The sequence below is a fragment of the Puntigrus tetrazona genome, chromosome 10 (assembly GCF_018831695.1).
Source record: "Puntigrus tetrazona isolate hp1 chromosome 10, ASM1883169v1, whole genome shotgun sequence".
NCBI classification, from domain to species: Eukaryota; Metazoa; Chordata; class Actinopteri; order Cypriniformes; family Cyprinidae; genus Puntigrus; species Puntigrus tetrazona.
The window spans coordinates 13,623,935-13,639,414 of NC_056708.1; the positions used below are offsets into that span (position 1 = coordinate 13,623,935).

General features: G+C 40.5%; 2 protein-coding genes across 3 annotated transcripts; one reads left to right on the forward strand and one right to left on the reverse strand.

Moving 5' to 3' along the window:
• The first annotated feature begins 525 nt into the window (after positions 1-525).
• nsun5 (NOP2/Sun RNA methyltransferase 5) lies at positions 526-5,771 on the forward strand. Of its 2 annotated transcripts, none has more exons than XM_043251137.1 (10): positions 526-605; positions 1,263-1,382; positions 1,473-1,644; positions 1,790-1,898; positions 2,048-2,186; positions 2,280-2,395; positions 2,739-2,917; positions 2,999-3,200; positions 3,279-3,434; positions 4,547-5,771. In XM_043251137.1, exons 1-10 carry the CDS (start codon positions 567-569, stop codon positions 4,710-4,712), a joined length of 1,398 nt encoding a protein of 465 aa, XP_043107072.1. In that variant the 5' UTR covers positions 526-566; the 3' UTR covers positions 4,713-5,771. The 2 variants fall into 2 exon arrangements, with proteins under 2 accessions (XP_043107072.1, XP_043107071.1); XM_043251136.1 differs by having other exon boundaries at positions 544-792.
• Positions 4,899-14,290, reverse strand: pom121 (POM121 transmembrane nucleoporin). The gene is made up of 13 exons (XM_043251134.1): positions 13,688-14,290; positions 12,583-12,792; positions 12,222-12,386; positions 12,028-12,108; positions 11,767-11,941; positions 11,525-11,616; positions 11,136-11,215; positions 10,860-10,984; positions 10,680-10,779; positions 10,192-10,590; positions 8,267-9,697; positions 7,369-7,470; positions 4,899-7,287 (listed from the first exon to the last, which is right to left on the reverse strand). The coding sequence occupies exons 1-13, from the start codon at positions 14,239-14,241 to the stop codon at positions 7,193-7,195; spliced, it is 3,609 nt and encodes a 1,202-aa protein (XP_043107069.1). The 5' UTR covers positions 14,242-14,290; the 3' UTR covers positions 4,899-7,192.
• Between the last annotated feature and the right edge of the window lie 1,190 nt (positions 14,291-15,480).

Consider the following 15,480-nt stretch of genomic DNA (forward strand, 5'->3'; position numbering starts at 1 on the left):
TTCTTTTTGGCCATACAAATGACATATTCATATTTTAAAACGGCATAAAACAGATTTTTTTAATTGAGATGTACATGCTCCATATCTCACTGTATCAAAACCTAATGTATTATTATGACTCAAAACACATACGCTAACTTTTTTTTCCGGACAAATTTCAAGCTTAAAGTGAAACTCACTACAGATCGACGGCTCTTACATTGTCTTCAAGAGGAATTAAAGTGGATGCAAAGACAGGAACATTCACACGTGACTGAGTACAATAGTTGACAGGGTGCTCAAATTGGTTTCAATTGTTCTGGATGCATAAAAGACTAAGTTTAGGAATTAGCAATTCGTATGTGTTTGAGCGAAAACACATGGGTGGGGTTAAAATATACATTCAATAAAAAAGGAAGGAGCTTTTACAATATCTTACCTTTATATGTTAACAAGCACATGTATTAATCATCAGACAAGCTGTTAGAACTATCTTTGCCTCAACCTAGTGGACAATTATTAGCATTACAGTTATCGTAAACAGTTCCTTACTGTCGAAAAACGTTGCAAAAACTAACCAGCCAAATATGAAAACGTGGGTAGCGTATCAGCTAACCAAGAGTAAGGTAGATTGACGCGTTAACCGTACTAGATTTAGTTTTATGCACATGTTTATCGTTAAGTGTGTTCAGATTATCGTATAAAGCACGAGTGTTAATCATGGCGCTTTATATAAAAGCGGCAGAAATTCTTGAGAAAGTGGAGCAGAAAAGGGGTGCAGTGAAAACTCTGGTTTATGACAGTAAATTTCAAGTAAGTGCTAATATATATATATATATATATATATATATATATATATATATATATATATATATATATATATATATACACACCTCAGGGTCTATAATTAAATCGGCGTAAATGGGTGTTTAACAAATATGGCTTGGTTTAACAAAATTCCAACGTAATATTCTGTTTTACAAATCACATGTACCTGGGTTTCTTCACACCTCTCTCATATTTCAGGGAAATTATTGTATTCTTGGTAAACAAGTACACTTAAATTTAATAAAACCGTTGGGGGAAAAAAAGTTGGTCGAGTGGAAATGACGTCACGACTGAAAGGCAGTCGTAATATGTAATAATAATAATAATATGTCGATGTATTTGATTGTTTCACTATCTCTGTAGACTGTCGCGTCTTCAAATAATGTAATCCTTTTTTTATAATGGACTCCTGGACTTCAGTTTTAAAGAAGACATTGTTTTTGTCTGTTCATCAGAATATCAAGCAGCTCTTTGCCCTTGTGTGCGAGACCCAGAAATACTCTTCAGTTCTGCAGGAGATCATCGACAGCACCAGGCTTCTGAAAGAAACAAAACTGCGGATCCATTTAGCTAAGGTAGATCACTGTACTGTAATCGTCACCTGTAAAAGCGTGTGTGTGTTCGGTGCATCACAGATGTGTCGTGTGTGTGTGTGTGTGAAACAGGTGCTGGTATATGACCTGCTCATCGGTCACGGGGTGAAATGTGGAGGTGCCTGGAAGACAATGATGTTGAAGCATCGCTCCAGACTACAAGCTGCCCTGGCAAGAATCAAAGTCAAGAGAAAAGTCAGTCAAAATCAAGACCTGCTGCCCTCTAGTTTCCAGCACAGTTTGGGTAATGTAGCCATTATAATGTCCGTTTTTCTGAAATAAAATGTTTATAATATATTATGTATTATAAAGATAGGTATAGATATCGAGACCACTGCATATTCTGCTATTGGAAAGGTTTTGGAAAACAAATTGTCGCATCTCTTCAGATGATGTGATTCCACGCTATGTTCGAGTGAACACTTTGAAAACCACTCTTGAGGACGTCATTGACTATTTAAAACGGCAGGGATTTTCGTATCAAGGAACAGCAAGTCGGTAAATTGTTCTCTGCATGTCATTTCATAATTTCTCCAGTGTCCTCTTAGAATGACGTAAATGGTGTTGGCCGACGTGTTTTTTAAACATTGCATTTCTATTGATAGCTTTTTTTTTAAAAAACATTATTTCCTATTCCATCGTCCTAGGCTTGAGGATCTAGATCGTCTGTCTGGGAAGACATTTCTATGTGATCTTCATCTCCAAGATCTTCTGATTTTTAGTTCAAAAACTGACTTTCATGATCACTTCCTTTATAAAGCTGGACACATTATATTGCAGGACAAGGTAGAGCGTTATACTACACCTACCTACAGTTTGCAGAATATGAAATGACATAAATCTCATGTTAATTCACTCTGTGTTAAAATGTTTCTGTAGGCCAGCTGTCTTCCTGCTTTCATCCTAAACCCACAGGTTGGCAGCCATGTCATTGATGCTTGTGCAGCTCCAGGGAACAAAACCAGCCATCTAGCTGCCATAATGAAAAATAAAGGGTATTTATATCTAATAGTGAAGAATAAGAATATGTATATAGTTTGATTTGATTATTATTCTGTCCCATTACTTTTGGTCCCTTAACAAGTGTATATATATACACATGTATGTATTTCAGATAAATAGGTTATGTATTAAATATATTTATTATGAATACAAATAGATATGTAAATATATTCCAAAAATGTACATTTGTATTACATAAATATATACAGCACACATATTATGCCAAAAAATATATATTTTGTATGCGATTAATCATGTGACTGCACTAACACACATCCACTAAAATATACATATATTTTATAATATAATTGATTAATTTTATTAAATGTACAACAGGAAGTTGTTTGCATTTGATCTTGATGCAAAACGTCTGTCCACCATGAGCACACTTCTCCTTCGCGCCGGGGTCACATGTCATCATCTGGCCAATCAGGATTTTTTAAAAGTAGATCCACAGAGCTCAGAGTACAAGGAAGTGGAGTACATCCTTCTGGACCCCTCCTGCAGTGGATCAGGTAATTGTTGTGTATAAAAGAAGAACTTCAAAAGCAGTACTTGTGGATTTGGCTGTTCAGACGTGTGCCTGTCTGCCTCAGGGATGGTTTGTCTGCGGGATGAGTTCTCGGAGCCACAGGATGAGGAGCGTCTGAAGGCGCTGGCTACATTTCAGCTGCGCTGTCTCAATCACGCTCTGCAGTTCCCTCAGGTACAGCGCGTCGTCTATTCCACCTGCTCCATTCACTCACAGGAGAACGAGGAGGTTGTGTCGGCCTGCTTGCAGCAGAACCCTGCATTCAGGTCAGAAACTCATTCCAGATTTGTTTCACAACAGTAGGGCATCGTTTGAACATCTTTTTTTTATGTCTTTGATTCTAGACTAGTCCATCTTCTTCCAAACTGGCCTGAGAGGGGTCATGAGCCTTTCACTGAGTGTCTTCGTGCCAGCACAGCAAAAACACGCACTCATGGCTTCTTTGTGGCCTTGCTGGAGAGACGCATCCCACAGACACATGAAGAAAACCTCCCAGTCATGTAAGTCTGAACACACACACGGGGTGGAAATGTAACTGAAACTTCTGGTTTTAAACCAAAATTCATTTGTATGGTGTAGATCCTCCTTTTGCAGCCAATACAGCATCAGTTGGTCTTGGGAATGACAGATACAGGTCCTGCACAGTGGGGATTTTGAGCCATTCTTCTTGTAGAATTCCTGGTAGAGGAAAAAGTTTCCTGACTCACTCCTCCAAAACACCACAAAGTGGCTCAATACTTAATATTGGTGCATTTCAACCTGATACATGGCACCACCTTCAGGATACAATGTTTGAACCATTGCTCCTCCAGAATGGTTCAGTAGTCCTTGGCACCCATCTAGCACAAGTATTGGGCCTAGGGAATGCCATGATATTGCAACCCAAACCAGCACTGATCCACCCCCATGCTTCTTTGGGGCTTCCCCACACTGTAACACTTTCGGATGTGGAAAAGACAATGTAGGTTCACATTGTCCACAGCCCAAGATTTTCGCTGCTGGCACCATTGAAACCGACGTTTAGCATTGGCACAAGTGACCAAAGGTTTGGCTATAACAGCCCGGCCAGGTATATTGACCCTGTGGAGCTCCCGACGGACCGTTTTGGTGGAAACAAGAGAGTTCACATTTAATTCTGCAGTGAGTTGGCCATTTGTGGTTTTGTTTTTTGGATACAATCTGGGTTAGCAACCGGACATCCCTTTCAGACAGCCTCCTCTTGCGTCCACAGTTACTCCTGTTGGATGGTTTGTTCTTCTTGCTGATGTGCAGACATTACCCTGGATACCGTGACTCTTGATACGTCACAAAGACTTGCTGTCTAGGTCACAGATGCATCAGCAAGATGTGCACCAACACTTTGTTCTCTTTTGAGCTCTGATATGTCACCGATAACGTTGTGTGCATTGCAATATTTTAAGCAAAATTGTGCTAGAACTCCGCCAATTAAACCTTCACACTCTGCTCTTACCGGTGGAATCAATGAAGATTGGTCACCAGGCTGGTCACATTTAGCCATGAAACCTCCAACACTAAATTGGTCGGTGTTTCATTGTCCAACCCATGTGTGAATAAAATCTTTGTCTTTTAATTTTTTGGTAATTTTTCACAGCACAACATTGCCATCTGGTGGTGAGGAAAAGCAGAACACACATCAACCTGGTCCATCTGATGAGGAACAAATGAACACAGAGACCACAAACAAGCAACTGACAACTCCAGTCTCAAAGAAGAAAAAGAGGAAAAACAGAAAGAAGCACAAACAGCAAGAGTCCTGAAGATATAGAAGGCTAGAAAATCAACTATTCTCAGCTATATTACCACTGAAAAACTGACTATCCCTGCTTTTATTAAAATGTATTCTATACTTTCAAGTCGGCCCTCGGATTCATTATTTCGAAACGTGTGAGTTATCCATCATGCAATGAAAACCATTGATGAGCATAATTAAGATCCACAGCATATCAACTTTACATTTTTATTGGAAACCAGCATGTCATTATCAGAGCATTTATGCAGACACAACACAATCAGTGTGCCGCTTCATTCAAAACTCCATTCACGCTTCGAGGGTTAGTGGGTATGGTCATTTACACACAAACTGAGCATTCACTAACAGCAACGTCTGAAAAACATACAACTAGGTACAACTGCTCTCAAACATTCACAGCTTGAGAAATCCAGCTCTCATCTCAACACACATCTCATTTTCTCAACAGTCTACACGTCTCGCTTGTATTTGGTAAGGCTTTATAATAAACAAAGCCTGGGCTCATGCCTCCTTGCATCAAGTCTAGGCATGAGGATACTTCAAAAATCGGATTAATTACAAATTAAGACCCACGTGAGAAAAGCCATATAAGGGGGACCGATGGCTACATCGTCGTAAAAACAACAGCTGTCCCCACTGCAGTGGAATTTTCAGGTCAAAGAATTGAAGATAAACCAAATAAAAATACAATAAACCTCTAAAATGAATGGTGTTTTTGTGCTTCCATTTTTGTGCATTGACGTACTAATTAAATCCAGTGTCTTGTGGATATACAACATTGTATAATGACTGAAAACAAATGATACTAACAGCTCTTTCACTTAACAGACCTGAGAACATGTTAAGACTTTAAATCTTCAGGTATCAGCGGCCTACATAATGTCTTGACTGCATTTCCCAACAGATGCTGATTCAGGAACCTAAAGACATGCCTTTTCAGTCGCGAGTTGAGTATTTGCTCTATATCTCGGTATTTTAAAACACAATCACAAGCATGCACAAACCATAGATTTCATACAAAGCCAGGAATGGTTCATACAAAAATTCAGTAATGGTTTTCATGCATGTTAAAAAAAAAAAAGTAAAACTGAAAAAGAAACTGTAAAAATAAATAACATTTAAGCCTCTCCAGGTTAAACCAAATCTAAATGAGCAAAATGATTTTAAACCAACATTCAGCAATGCAAATGCCGCATTCTCTATGCTCCTGAAATTATTGGGGCACTTTAGTTATTTTTTGCACTTATTTCATTTGATCACTTAGTCAAATGTCTCCAAAGAATATTCTAACCCAAGTATGCACTTTTACCGAGTTTGAAATTGAACTCTTTAGTCAGTAATCAAAAATAATTGAGATCGTATTCTTTTGAAATGCATTATTATGAAAGAACAGGCATCCATGTCTCAGAGTACAAATCTGACATCATCCATAATATGAAACCAGAAGCAAAACACACTAAGGCACACAGAGCAATGAATGGGTTAAAAAAAAAAAAAAACCAAAACAAAACTTCCAGTGCCTGACAGTCAAATACACACTGATGGCAGATGAAATGGATATAGAATTGTAGTTTTGCCTACATGTTTGCATTAAGTGCTGATTTTAATTACTCCGAGTAGAATTAACAGTAGATTGAATGAGGCAGACTGCAGTAAAACATCTCAGCCGGGACACAGGTGCACATTTAAAATGGAGAGGTAGTAAAACAGGGCATGGTGGGACGAAGAGGTGAGTCGCACTAAAACATCAGCTTTGGTTTTAGACGGACGTCCAACGTGTGATAAACAGATGTGGGAAAACAGGTAAATGAACATTGCTTCTCTTACAGGAACGTGCAGAAAAAGCCATGTAAAAGTCGATTGTTTATTATTTAGCTCACTCAGGCAAAAAAAACAAACATTTTTTCCTAAATGAAACGGGTAAAATATTCATGTTTTGAAGACTTAACAAAAGATTTTGCTAAGCATGGTGAAAAAGCATAACAGCTCTACATTAATTGCAAGAAAAGAAAAAAAAAAGGATTTCACTGGATCTAAAATAAACAGCATTTGACTACTCAAACAAAAGTCAAAAATAAGACCTTTCAACAGGCCTGGACTGAATTCATGTGTGAGTCCAGATTTGAAAGTCTCTTTTTCTTTCAAGTATAATTCACTCCCGTTCACCATCCTTCCCCAACACCAGACATCCTCATCAGACATTTATAGACTCCATTAGCGAGGTTGTGATGGGTCTCTGTGGGCGCAACCAACAGCAGAGACGGAACCACCCGGTACTCTTAAATCTATACCCCATGAGCCTTGATCCTACACGCCTGACCAGCCCTGGCAGTCTGGAGGGTTGTAGAGATGAGGTCTGACTGAGAGCCTTGTTGTGTTTGGACCAGCAGCAGTAGCAGCAGTGTCTGGGGCAGGTGGGACAGCCGGAGGAGAGGTTGCAGAGTCCAGACGACAATAATGAAAGGGACAGGACTCACATCAGCCACATTACTTCTTCCTTGGGTGCTGTCTGCGTGCTTGTAATCGCCGAGCCCCAGAGGTCTTGGAGCCTGTTCCGATAGAGAAGGCGGCTGGTGAAGCACCTAAAGGAATTAAAACATTTGTAAAATGAATGGAACTACTATTCATTATCATGTGAAAAATTTCATGTGACTTTATTTTACCAAATGGTGAGGTGCCCATTGCTCCAAATCCTGGGGTTCCAGGACTGCCAAATGGCACTGACATTCCCGCTGATGCCTGGCCAAAAGCAGGAGTTGATGTTCCTAAGAGAACACAAGGAGAACGTAAGATGGCTGCTTTACTGGCTTTAGTTCAATAACTTGTCCACTCCTAACCAAGTTTAAATACAAAATACTAACTGCTAACTATAGATGTTAGCTTAATATGTATAACCTTAATAAAATATGCAATACTGCTTAAAATTATTTTTGGTAAATAATTTAAAAAGATTCATTACTTTCACCCCAAATACTAATTGAAAATTATCCTACTTGGAGTAAAACAAATTTCAGGTGATTTCCAGTCCAAAAAAAAATAAAAAATCTGGTCATTTTAAATCCCATAATGCAATTTAACATGGCAAAAAGCAGCTCTCGATCAGCATCAACCTCTGGCCAGACACAAAAAGGCATTTCAGTGCTAAATTTGAACATAATTTACAGTATACATGTTTTTGCACGTTTAAACAAAATCTGGAAATACAGGTTACACCCAGTAATCAAAATCAAAGACAACTGGCACAGGAACCGCAGATACAAACTGGTTTTGTCTGATCTTGTCATGATGTATTCAAACACAAAATATAAATAACCTCACAAAAAAATAGTAATCATTATGTTGTTTATTAGTGTAGTTTCACCACAGTTTTACTATGTTAGGTACACGTTATCTGTACACACGTACACATAAATCTGTTAAGTCCGAATATTCTGATACTACTAAATTGTAATTGTTCACATATTAACCTACATCTCTGTATGGCTGGTGCTACTACAATTTATTAATGTCAAATACAACCTTCCTGGCCTTTCTCAATAAAAAAAAAAAAAAAAGACTTACCAAAAGCAGGCTTGCTATCAGTGTTGTTGGCTCCAAAAGAAAATCCTGGCGTTTGAGCTGCAGGTGCAGGGGTTCCAAACGGTGTAGCTGAGGCCCCAAAGTTAAACCCTCCCGAAGCAGGAGGCGCTGGAGTACTCGGAGCAGGGTTCTGAGGGGCTGCTGATACCCCTCCAAAGGTGAATGCAGGAGCCGGGGCTGGGAGAGGAGCCACAGTCTGTGTGGAGGCCCCAAAGACGGGAGCCGCAGAAGGGGTGGTGGTGTTTCCGAAAGAGAAGCCAGCTCCACCGAACGTAGGCTGACTGTTAGTCGCAAATGCAGGCGCTGCTGTGCTGGCAGGGGCTCCAAACACAAATGGTGATGTGCCGCTATTTACACCGCCGCCACCACCACCACCAACACCACTGCCGCCGCCGCCACCGCCGCCAAACGTGAAAGGCTTTGGAGCAGCAGGGGTCTGCTGTGTGGATGCTGGGAAGGTTGACGATGCAGTGAAGGTTGAGCTCCCGAATGTGGTTTGCGTGGTGGGTGTCTCTGAAGATGTAGTCGTACTGCTGGTCATGCCGAATCCACCAAAGGAAGTGGAGGTGGAATTCTGGTTTGCTGACAGCTGACCAAAAGAGAATGTGCTTTGGGTCTGTGCGGCAGGTGCAGGTTTTGCAGCTCCAAACTGAAAAGCGGAAGTGGTGCCGCTGGCATTAACATTGTTGGTGTTCAGCGTCGGGGCGGCCGTCGTAGTAGATGTGGCTCCAAACTGGAATGCGGTGTTTGTGGCAGGAGCGGATGTGGTTGTTGCGGTCCATCCTCCAAACAGAGACTGGGAAGGAGTTTGCGTGGTTGGGGCAGCAGATGATGTGGACACCGTGGCTAGCTGGGTACCGGTAAGTCCACTGAATAACATCCCGCTGTTCTGTGAAACTGGAGCAGCAGGGGTTGATGTCGTTGGTGTGGCTGTCTGCCCGAAGGCACTAATGCCACTTCCTGTTCCAAATAAAGGCTTGAAGGTGGGCTGGGTGGGTTTGACCTCTGCTGTGGAAGCAGGCATGGTGCTTCCTGCGCCAAAAATGGGCTTAAACCCAGATGACAGGGGGTTGCTAATGCTATTGACTGATGCAACTGTGGTCGTAGGTGCAGCAACTGTGGATTTAGGTGGCTCAGATGCAGGAGTGGCCACAGGTTTAATCAAACTGAACAGGCTGCCTCCTCCGCCCAAGGAAAGCTTGCTTGATGAGGGTTGAAGAGGTTGGGCCAGGATTTGAGCGAAGGCAGAGGGCATGGAAGTAGGTGGCTTGGAGGCAGGTGTTGATATAGAGGAAGGGGTAGAGAATGAGGGCTGCAGAGCAGTAGGGCCTGACTCAGATTTGACAACTCCACTGCTCGGGTTTGTGGGGGCTACAGCAGGTGTAGAAAGACTGGGCACAGACATTGCTGGAGCTGTATAGAATGACAAAAAAAAAAACACAAGGTCATGTTTAAATCCATGGATTGCAAGAACCCAATGAAACTGTCATTGTGTTAGTTTTGTTTTCTTTGTACAAAAAGTAAGTTGAGCCACTGATTTCACATGGATGAATGCATTTACTACATTTCTGGACCTGAGAACATTTCGGTTGTCTCTATGAAGGGTCAGATGGCTCACCAATTTCATCATAAATATCTTAATTTGTGTTCCAAAGATGACCAAAGGTTTTCCAGGTTTGGAACGACATGAGGGTGAGTAACTGATGACAGTATTCATTTTGCGATGACAACTAACCTTTTAATACATTTTTTTTTTTTTTAAAAAAGAGAAAACATTTATGAATGTAAATAAGATTACTTTAAGTGTGTGCTGTTCTTTAGAACATTCTATACAACAAATATTCCTTTTGAATTCCTTTAAAAACAATTACCCCAAATCTGTAAAACGAGAAATAATTTTTACAAACCTGCAGTGGTAGTACCCATTAATGTGGGGGCATTAAGCAGCGGAGTATTCTTCATGTTTTTCAGGGACTCCAGGAGCGGGTTTGAGATGCTTGAAGATGGAGCAGTTGGAGCAGTCGGGGCAGCTGGGGTGGTAGATATGGAGGGGACTGAGGTGAGAGTCAGGGGTGCTGTACTAGCCACACTAGGAGAAGGGATGGTGAGGTCTATAGTTGGAGCAGGAGTTATAGTAGTGGCTGGTGTGGTCTCAGGCACAGGTTTGGAGAGAGAAATCAGAGAGGGTGCAATGCTCACGGCAGGTGCAGACCCAGACGAAGAAGATGGAGCTGGCTGAGAAAACAGGGTTAAAGTGGGAGCCGAATTTGGGGTGGGTTCGGAAGCTGGAGGAGTGATCTCTGGCTCTGGGAAAAATAAAAGATTTAGCACAGAATTAGCTGAAAGCATTTCATTGTATTTATAGTCAATCCAGGCAAGAGCGAAGAGAACATACCAGGCTCCTCCAGGACCTTCTGTATCTGGCTGAGAGTTGCTTTTTTCTCCATATCTAAATCTTTCACTGTGATCGTATAGCCCAGTTCAGGAGGTGGTGGCTGCAGACAGTTACAGTGATGAATATCCACTATGCAAATGTATGGTGGAAAGGTGCATCAATAGCAGCTTTGTTACTTACCAAAGAAATCTGATCTCCTCTGTTTGTGGTCACAAGCTGGATTTTGCGCTTACGTTTGCCACTGCCGCCTCCAGAGTCAGAGGTCGATGTTGCAACAGGTGCCTCAGATTTTGGAGTTACTTTAGCTGGTAGAAATAAACCCAAAATGAAATTTTGTAGCATTCCTAGTACAAAACTGTTAAGCTATAACTTATACCAATAAGTAATGCTATATTATACAAAGTCGCACTGATTTAATGAAAAATGCATTATGAACGAGGTAGCATGTTTTCTCACTTGTAGCAGGTGCAGGATCAGTTGCTACCTTATCCAATTTCACAAAGAATGTAGAACTTGGTGAGGTAGCCTCTTCCTCCCTACAGCACACAAAACAGTTTATGAATAAAGTAACAATGTCTTAAGCAGATCCTGTATAATCGAATATTAGTGCGTTCATCGGACATTGATTAGACATTTTATAGCGGTGCTTACAAAATATGAACAGCACAACAGAATGAACCATGAGTCTTGAGTCACAAGCCTCGAATCACACCTTTACAAAAGCTGTTTTTTTGCAGTGACATAAGGACAAGGAATACAGCCTTGATTAAAAATAAAAAATAAATAAAAAGAAAAAAAGTATTTTGGAAACCAATGAATGGTAGTGAATATTTAAAGATTTCTACCTTGATTTCTTGGCAGCTCGCTCTGGTGTCTGACACCGAGATCCTCCTGGGCTTGTGAAAGGAGAAAGACTGAGACTGGATGCTGCTCTTCTCTGGAAATACAAATTTTAAATGGAGTGATTGAATGTAAAACAACAGTATAAAAAAAAAAGAGCAACGTTCTTCTTTACTACCAATTTGAATAATATCTGGTTGCATTACCTCAGTCTGAAACACTATAAGAAAATGATCATATGAAATACCTGTGGATAACCCTGTGAAGAGCTGTAAGAACTGCGAATGGGATTTCGGACAGATCCAGGCACCCCGCTGGGAACAGGAGCACCACTTACAGAGCTGATAGAAGAGGTGCGAGATCGCTTCATAATGGATTCCTCAATAAGAGAAGAGTTCATCCCTCTCTTCAGACTGCCTGGTCTAAAGAAGAAAGGACATATAATCAGATCAAGCAAAATAAAACATGTAGAGGAAGACATTATAGTGTAAGGTGTAGGGTCACCTACTTTGGAACAAGCTGAGATGGAGCTCCATTTGCAAGAAGTGGCTCAAATGCTGACTGAGAACTTCCACTGCTGTCATGTCGCCTGATGAGAACAAGACAATTACTCTGTGAAACTACAAAAACCAACAGCAAACCTACATACCATGGATAGTTACAACCTAACATTCATTTGTTCACTTTCTGCCCATCTCATACCTCCTTTTGCTTTTCTGGCCAGAGGAAGCACTCCTGTCCTCCTCATCAACTTCCCTTTTTCTGCTTTCTCTGAGCACGCTGAGAACAGCTTCTCTAGAGCAGGGGTCTGTCTGGGCTCCAATCCCCGGAGATTTGACTGCTCCAGGGGAGTTCAGGTGATTGAAGCTAGAAACAATGTAACATTTACATATTAGCAAAACACATCTCTCTTAGCAATGCCCTCCAATTTAATCCTGCAGCAACTGCAGCAGGTTTTAGGAGAAAAATAATACTGAAACAGGAGTTAGACTACAGGCAAAAAACAAAAGCTATTTTAATGCTAGTGCACCTAATCCACTCTTGAGATTTTAAAATGACTCACAATGATGATCGAGCGGGGTCTGGTCTGGCGATCTTCACTGTGACAGGACTGTGAACTGAAGGTGAATTGCGTTGTGTGAGGACATTCTTCTTACGGAAACCATCCCAGTTTGCAGGTGGCATCACTCCAACAGGGGACGTCCCCATCTGCTGAAGGGGGTAATGTCTTTGGGGGGTGATGGTGAACCGACTTGCAGTGCCCACAGGGTCCCTAAATGGCATTGAAACATCAAAAGGTTAGCGCTTTACAAGATCTTAAACACCCTCACATCCTTGCAACATGCTAATTTAGAGCTCAAATATTCTCACGTTGAAAACAGTTGATCCACTCATTCACATAAATGCTGTCCTTTAAATGTCATACACATAAAATCCTGACCTTTCATTCCCACAAAATATTAAAGCAACAAACAATCTCAACTTAAATATTTCTTGACCACCAAATCAATGACTGATCATGTGACACGAAAAAAAAAAAAAAATCAGCTTTGCATCGCAGGAATACAATTTAAAATATATTCTGTTACGACATCTATATTTTAAAAATATATTCAAACAATTAGCTAAAGTCAGTCTGTCATAAATATATAAACAACACGAAACAAGTTGACCCCCAAAAAACTTTGAGAAAAGTAGACTGTACACCATTGCGACAAAACAAATGAAGTGTCGCGTTAGAATTATAAACGCAAATTATAAATTAAAACTTAAATAATAACGCATAAACTACGATAAATGTCCCTTTACTCAAGAAAATGAACCGTTTCCAATTCCAAGCAGTAGCAGACATATGGACATTAGCGAGCACAAAGCTGTCACAACGCTGTTTTATGTTATGTGGAAAGCTTTATGCAACCCTACACGTGTAATGTCAGGCGTCCAAACTGGTGTAGGAGGAGCAGTGCGCCTGACCAGCTCCAGGAACTCCCACATTTTCAAATCATGGAGGGAAAACTGGGACAACTTACATGTCAGAACAACCGAAAATGCCAAACGTGTGCAAACACGATCCTCACACACGCTACGTGTGTTTTATGAGAGCGTAAACAATAGAATCTCTAATGCATTCCTATATAAAGCGACAAGACAAAGCACTTGGTGTTTACCCGAATGACAGTCTTCTGTTAGGGGTGTGCACAGCATGATTAGGCCGGGCGAGTCTCTCCCGGAGCTGATCTCTGGGGTGCATGAAAGCCCCCGAGCCTCCAGCGGGCCTCACCGCTGCGGAGGGGCTTTCTTCAGTCTTGGCGAGGTAACTTCCCATGAGTATATCCCGAGGGCTGAACACCGAGTCGCTGAGCGCGTGGTCTCTTCTATAATACGAGCCCGCAAAGTGTCTATCGCTGGGTGACGCGAAGGAATTTCTAGCATCACTTTTACGTAACTTGTTTCTGCCGGCGGCCGGGACTCCGCTCAAAGTCCTGCCCGGTAACCAGCGCAACAGAGCCGACGGAACGCTCAGTCCACGGCGAGGATTGAGGCCTAGTCTCTCGAAGAGCTGCAACTCCTCCGCTTTGTGAAAATAAACAACACAAGACACGACGCAGATAAAAAGTATATACAAATAAGCTGGTATGTAGCTCAACACGAGTAAAAGGAGGAACAAAGAAAACACCGCAGCGGTGAAAACGACTAGCCGCCGTTTATCTTCAGGAGACATGGCGGCACCGCGCCGCCGAGGGAAGATATCCCATAATTCCCTGCGTCCGCGCGCGTTGTTTACGTCTCGATGATGTTCGTGACTGCACGCGTGCAAATTAGATTGATTACAGTGTTTTACCGCCCACTAGCGTTGTAATGTCATGCGACACTTGTATTTCTGTTCATATATACATATTATATTTACATATGTATTTAATAACGACACAAGGACTTCAAGTACTCCCTATTTTTTTGTTTGTTATTACTCACCATTTGCAACCTTGAGAATAATGATAATAATAATAATAATAATAATAATAATAATAATAATAATAATAATAAACTCTACAAAAGAATTAGAAAGAAAAAACGAAATCGTCTCGAAAGAAATACGAAGAGTTCATTTGCAAAAACAGATCATGTCGATAAAATGTTATATATATAATTTTTGTATTTTTTATTATTATTTATAACACAGAGAAAGCGAGAGAGACGACTTTCTGTAGGCTACACTTGCATTTAGTTTTCTTTACATGATTTATTCTCATTTATACCTTCTTCTGTGAACTGTTTTATTCATGAATTAAATAAATGTGACTTGATGAATAAAAACATTTTACTTTATTTTACTGTTTTATTGTGAACCGTATGACATTAAAAAAGAAAGTGAGACGGCAGTTCTTCTTTTAGAGCTTATAATTCACTGACAACTAGATGGCGCAAATCGATTAAAATACAACCTCAGGACACATGGCTACATGTTGCGTTTACAGTTTGCAAGCTAGAACAAGTAAAGCCATAAGAAATAGTTAAAGTATAGAAAAAGATAAATAATAATAATGATAATAAAAAACTGACACACGTTGTAAGCTTAAACACACGAGGTCATAAAACACAACCTACTCCATGCATTTACAAATGTCCACCAACGATTGAATATATAGGCTAAACAAACGAGTTATGCCTATTGAATGGCATTTCAAGTACGTTTCCATCACCCCAAAATGTAACATTTTTGGACATGTACCATAGTAACACAATACTCTGCTTTTGCCCTGAAATGTCATGTAAATATATCATTGCATTTAAATATAGATTTCCTCAGTAACGTCACTGTACCTATTATTTTGAACAGGGAGTAATATTAATTTTTCTACTTTGGAAAAAAAATCATTAATGCCCAAACAACTTGTACATGTGTAGGCCAGCATATATTAATAAACCCAACACACTTTACAATCTATAAACTCCAGACATA

Excerpts from the sequence above, each read along its gene's own strand:
- pom121 (XM_043251134.1), bottom strand. The coding sequence starts at position 14,241 with ATGTCTCCTGAAGATAAACGGCGGCTAGTCGTTTTCACCGCTGCGGTG. Across the intron at positions 12,793-13,687 it reads AACAGAAGACTGTCATTCGG|GGACCCTGTGGGCACTGCAA; the intron begins GTAAACACCAAG and ends AATGCCATTTAG. Across the intron at positions 7,471-8,266 it reads TGATAGCAAGCCTGCTTTTG|GAACATCAACTCCTGCTTTT; the intron begins GTAAGTCTTTTT and ends GTGTTCTCTTAG.
- nsun5 (XM_043251136.1), top strand. The coding sequence starts at position 700 with ATGGCGCTTTATATAAAAGCGGCAGAAATTCTTGAGAAAGTGGAGCAG. Across the intron at positions 2,187-2,279 it reads ACATTATATTGCAGGACAAG|GCCAGCTGTCTTCCTGCTTT; the intron begins GTAGAGCGTTAT and ends ATGTTTCTGTAG. Across the intron at positions 3,435-4,546 it reads GAAGAAAACCTCCCAGTCAT|CACAACATTGCCATCTGGTG; the intron begins GTAAGTCTGAAC and ends AATTTTTCACAG.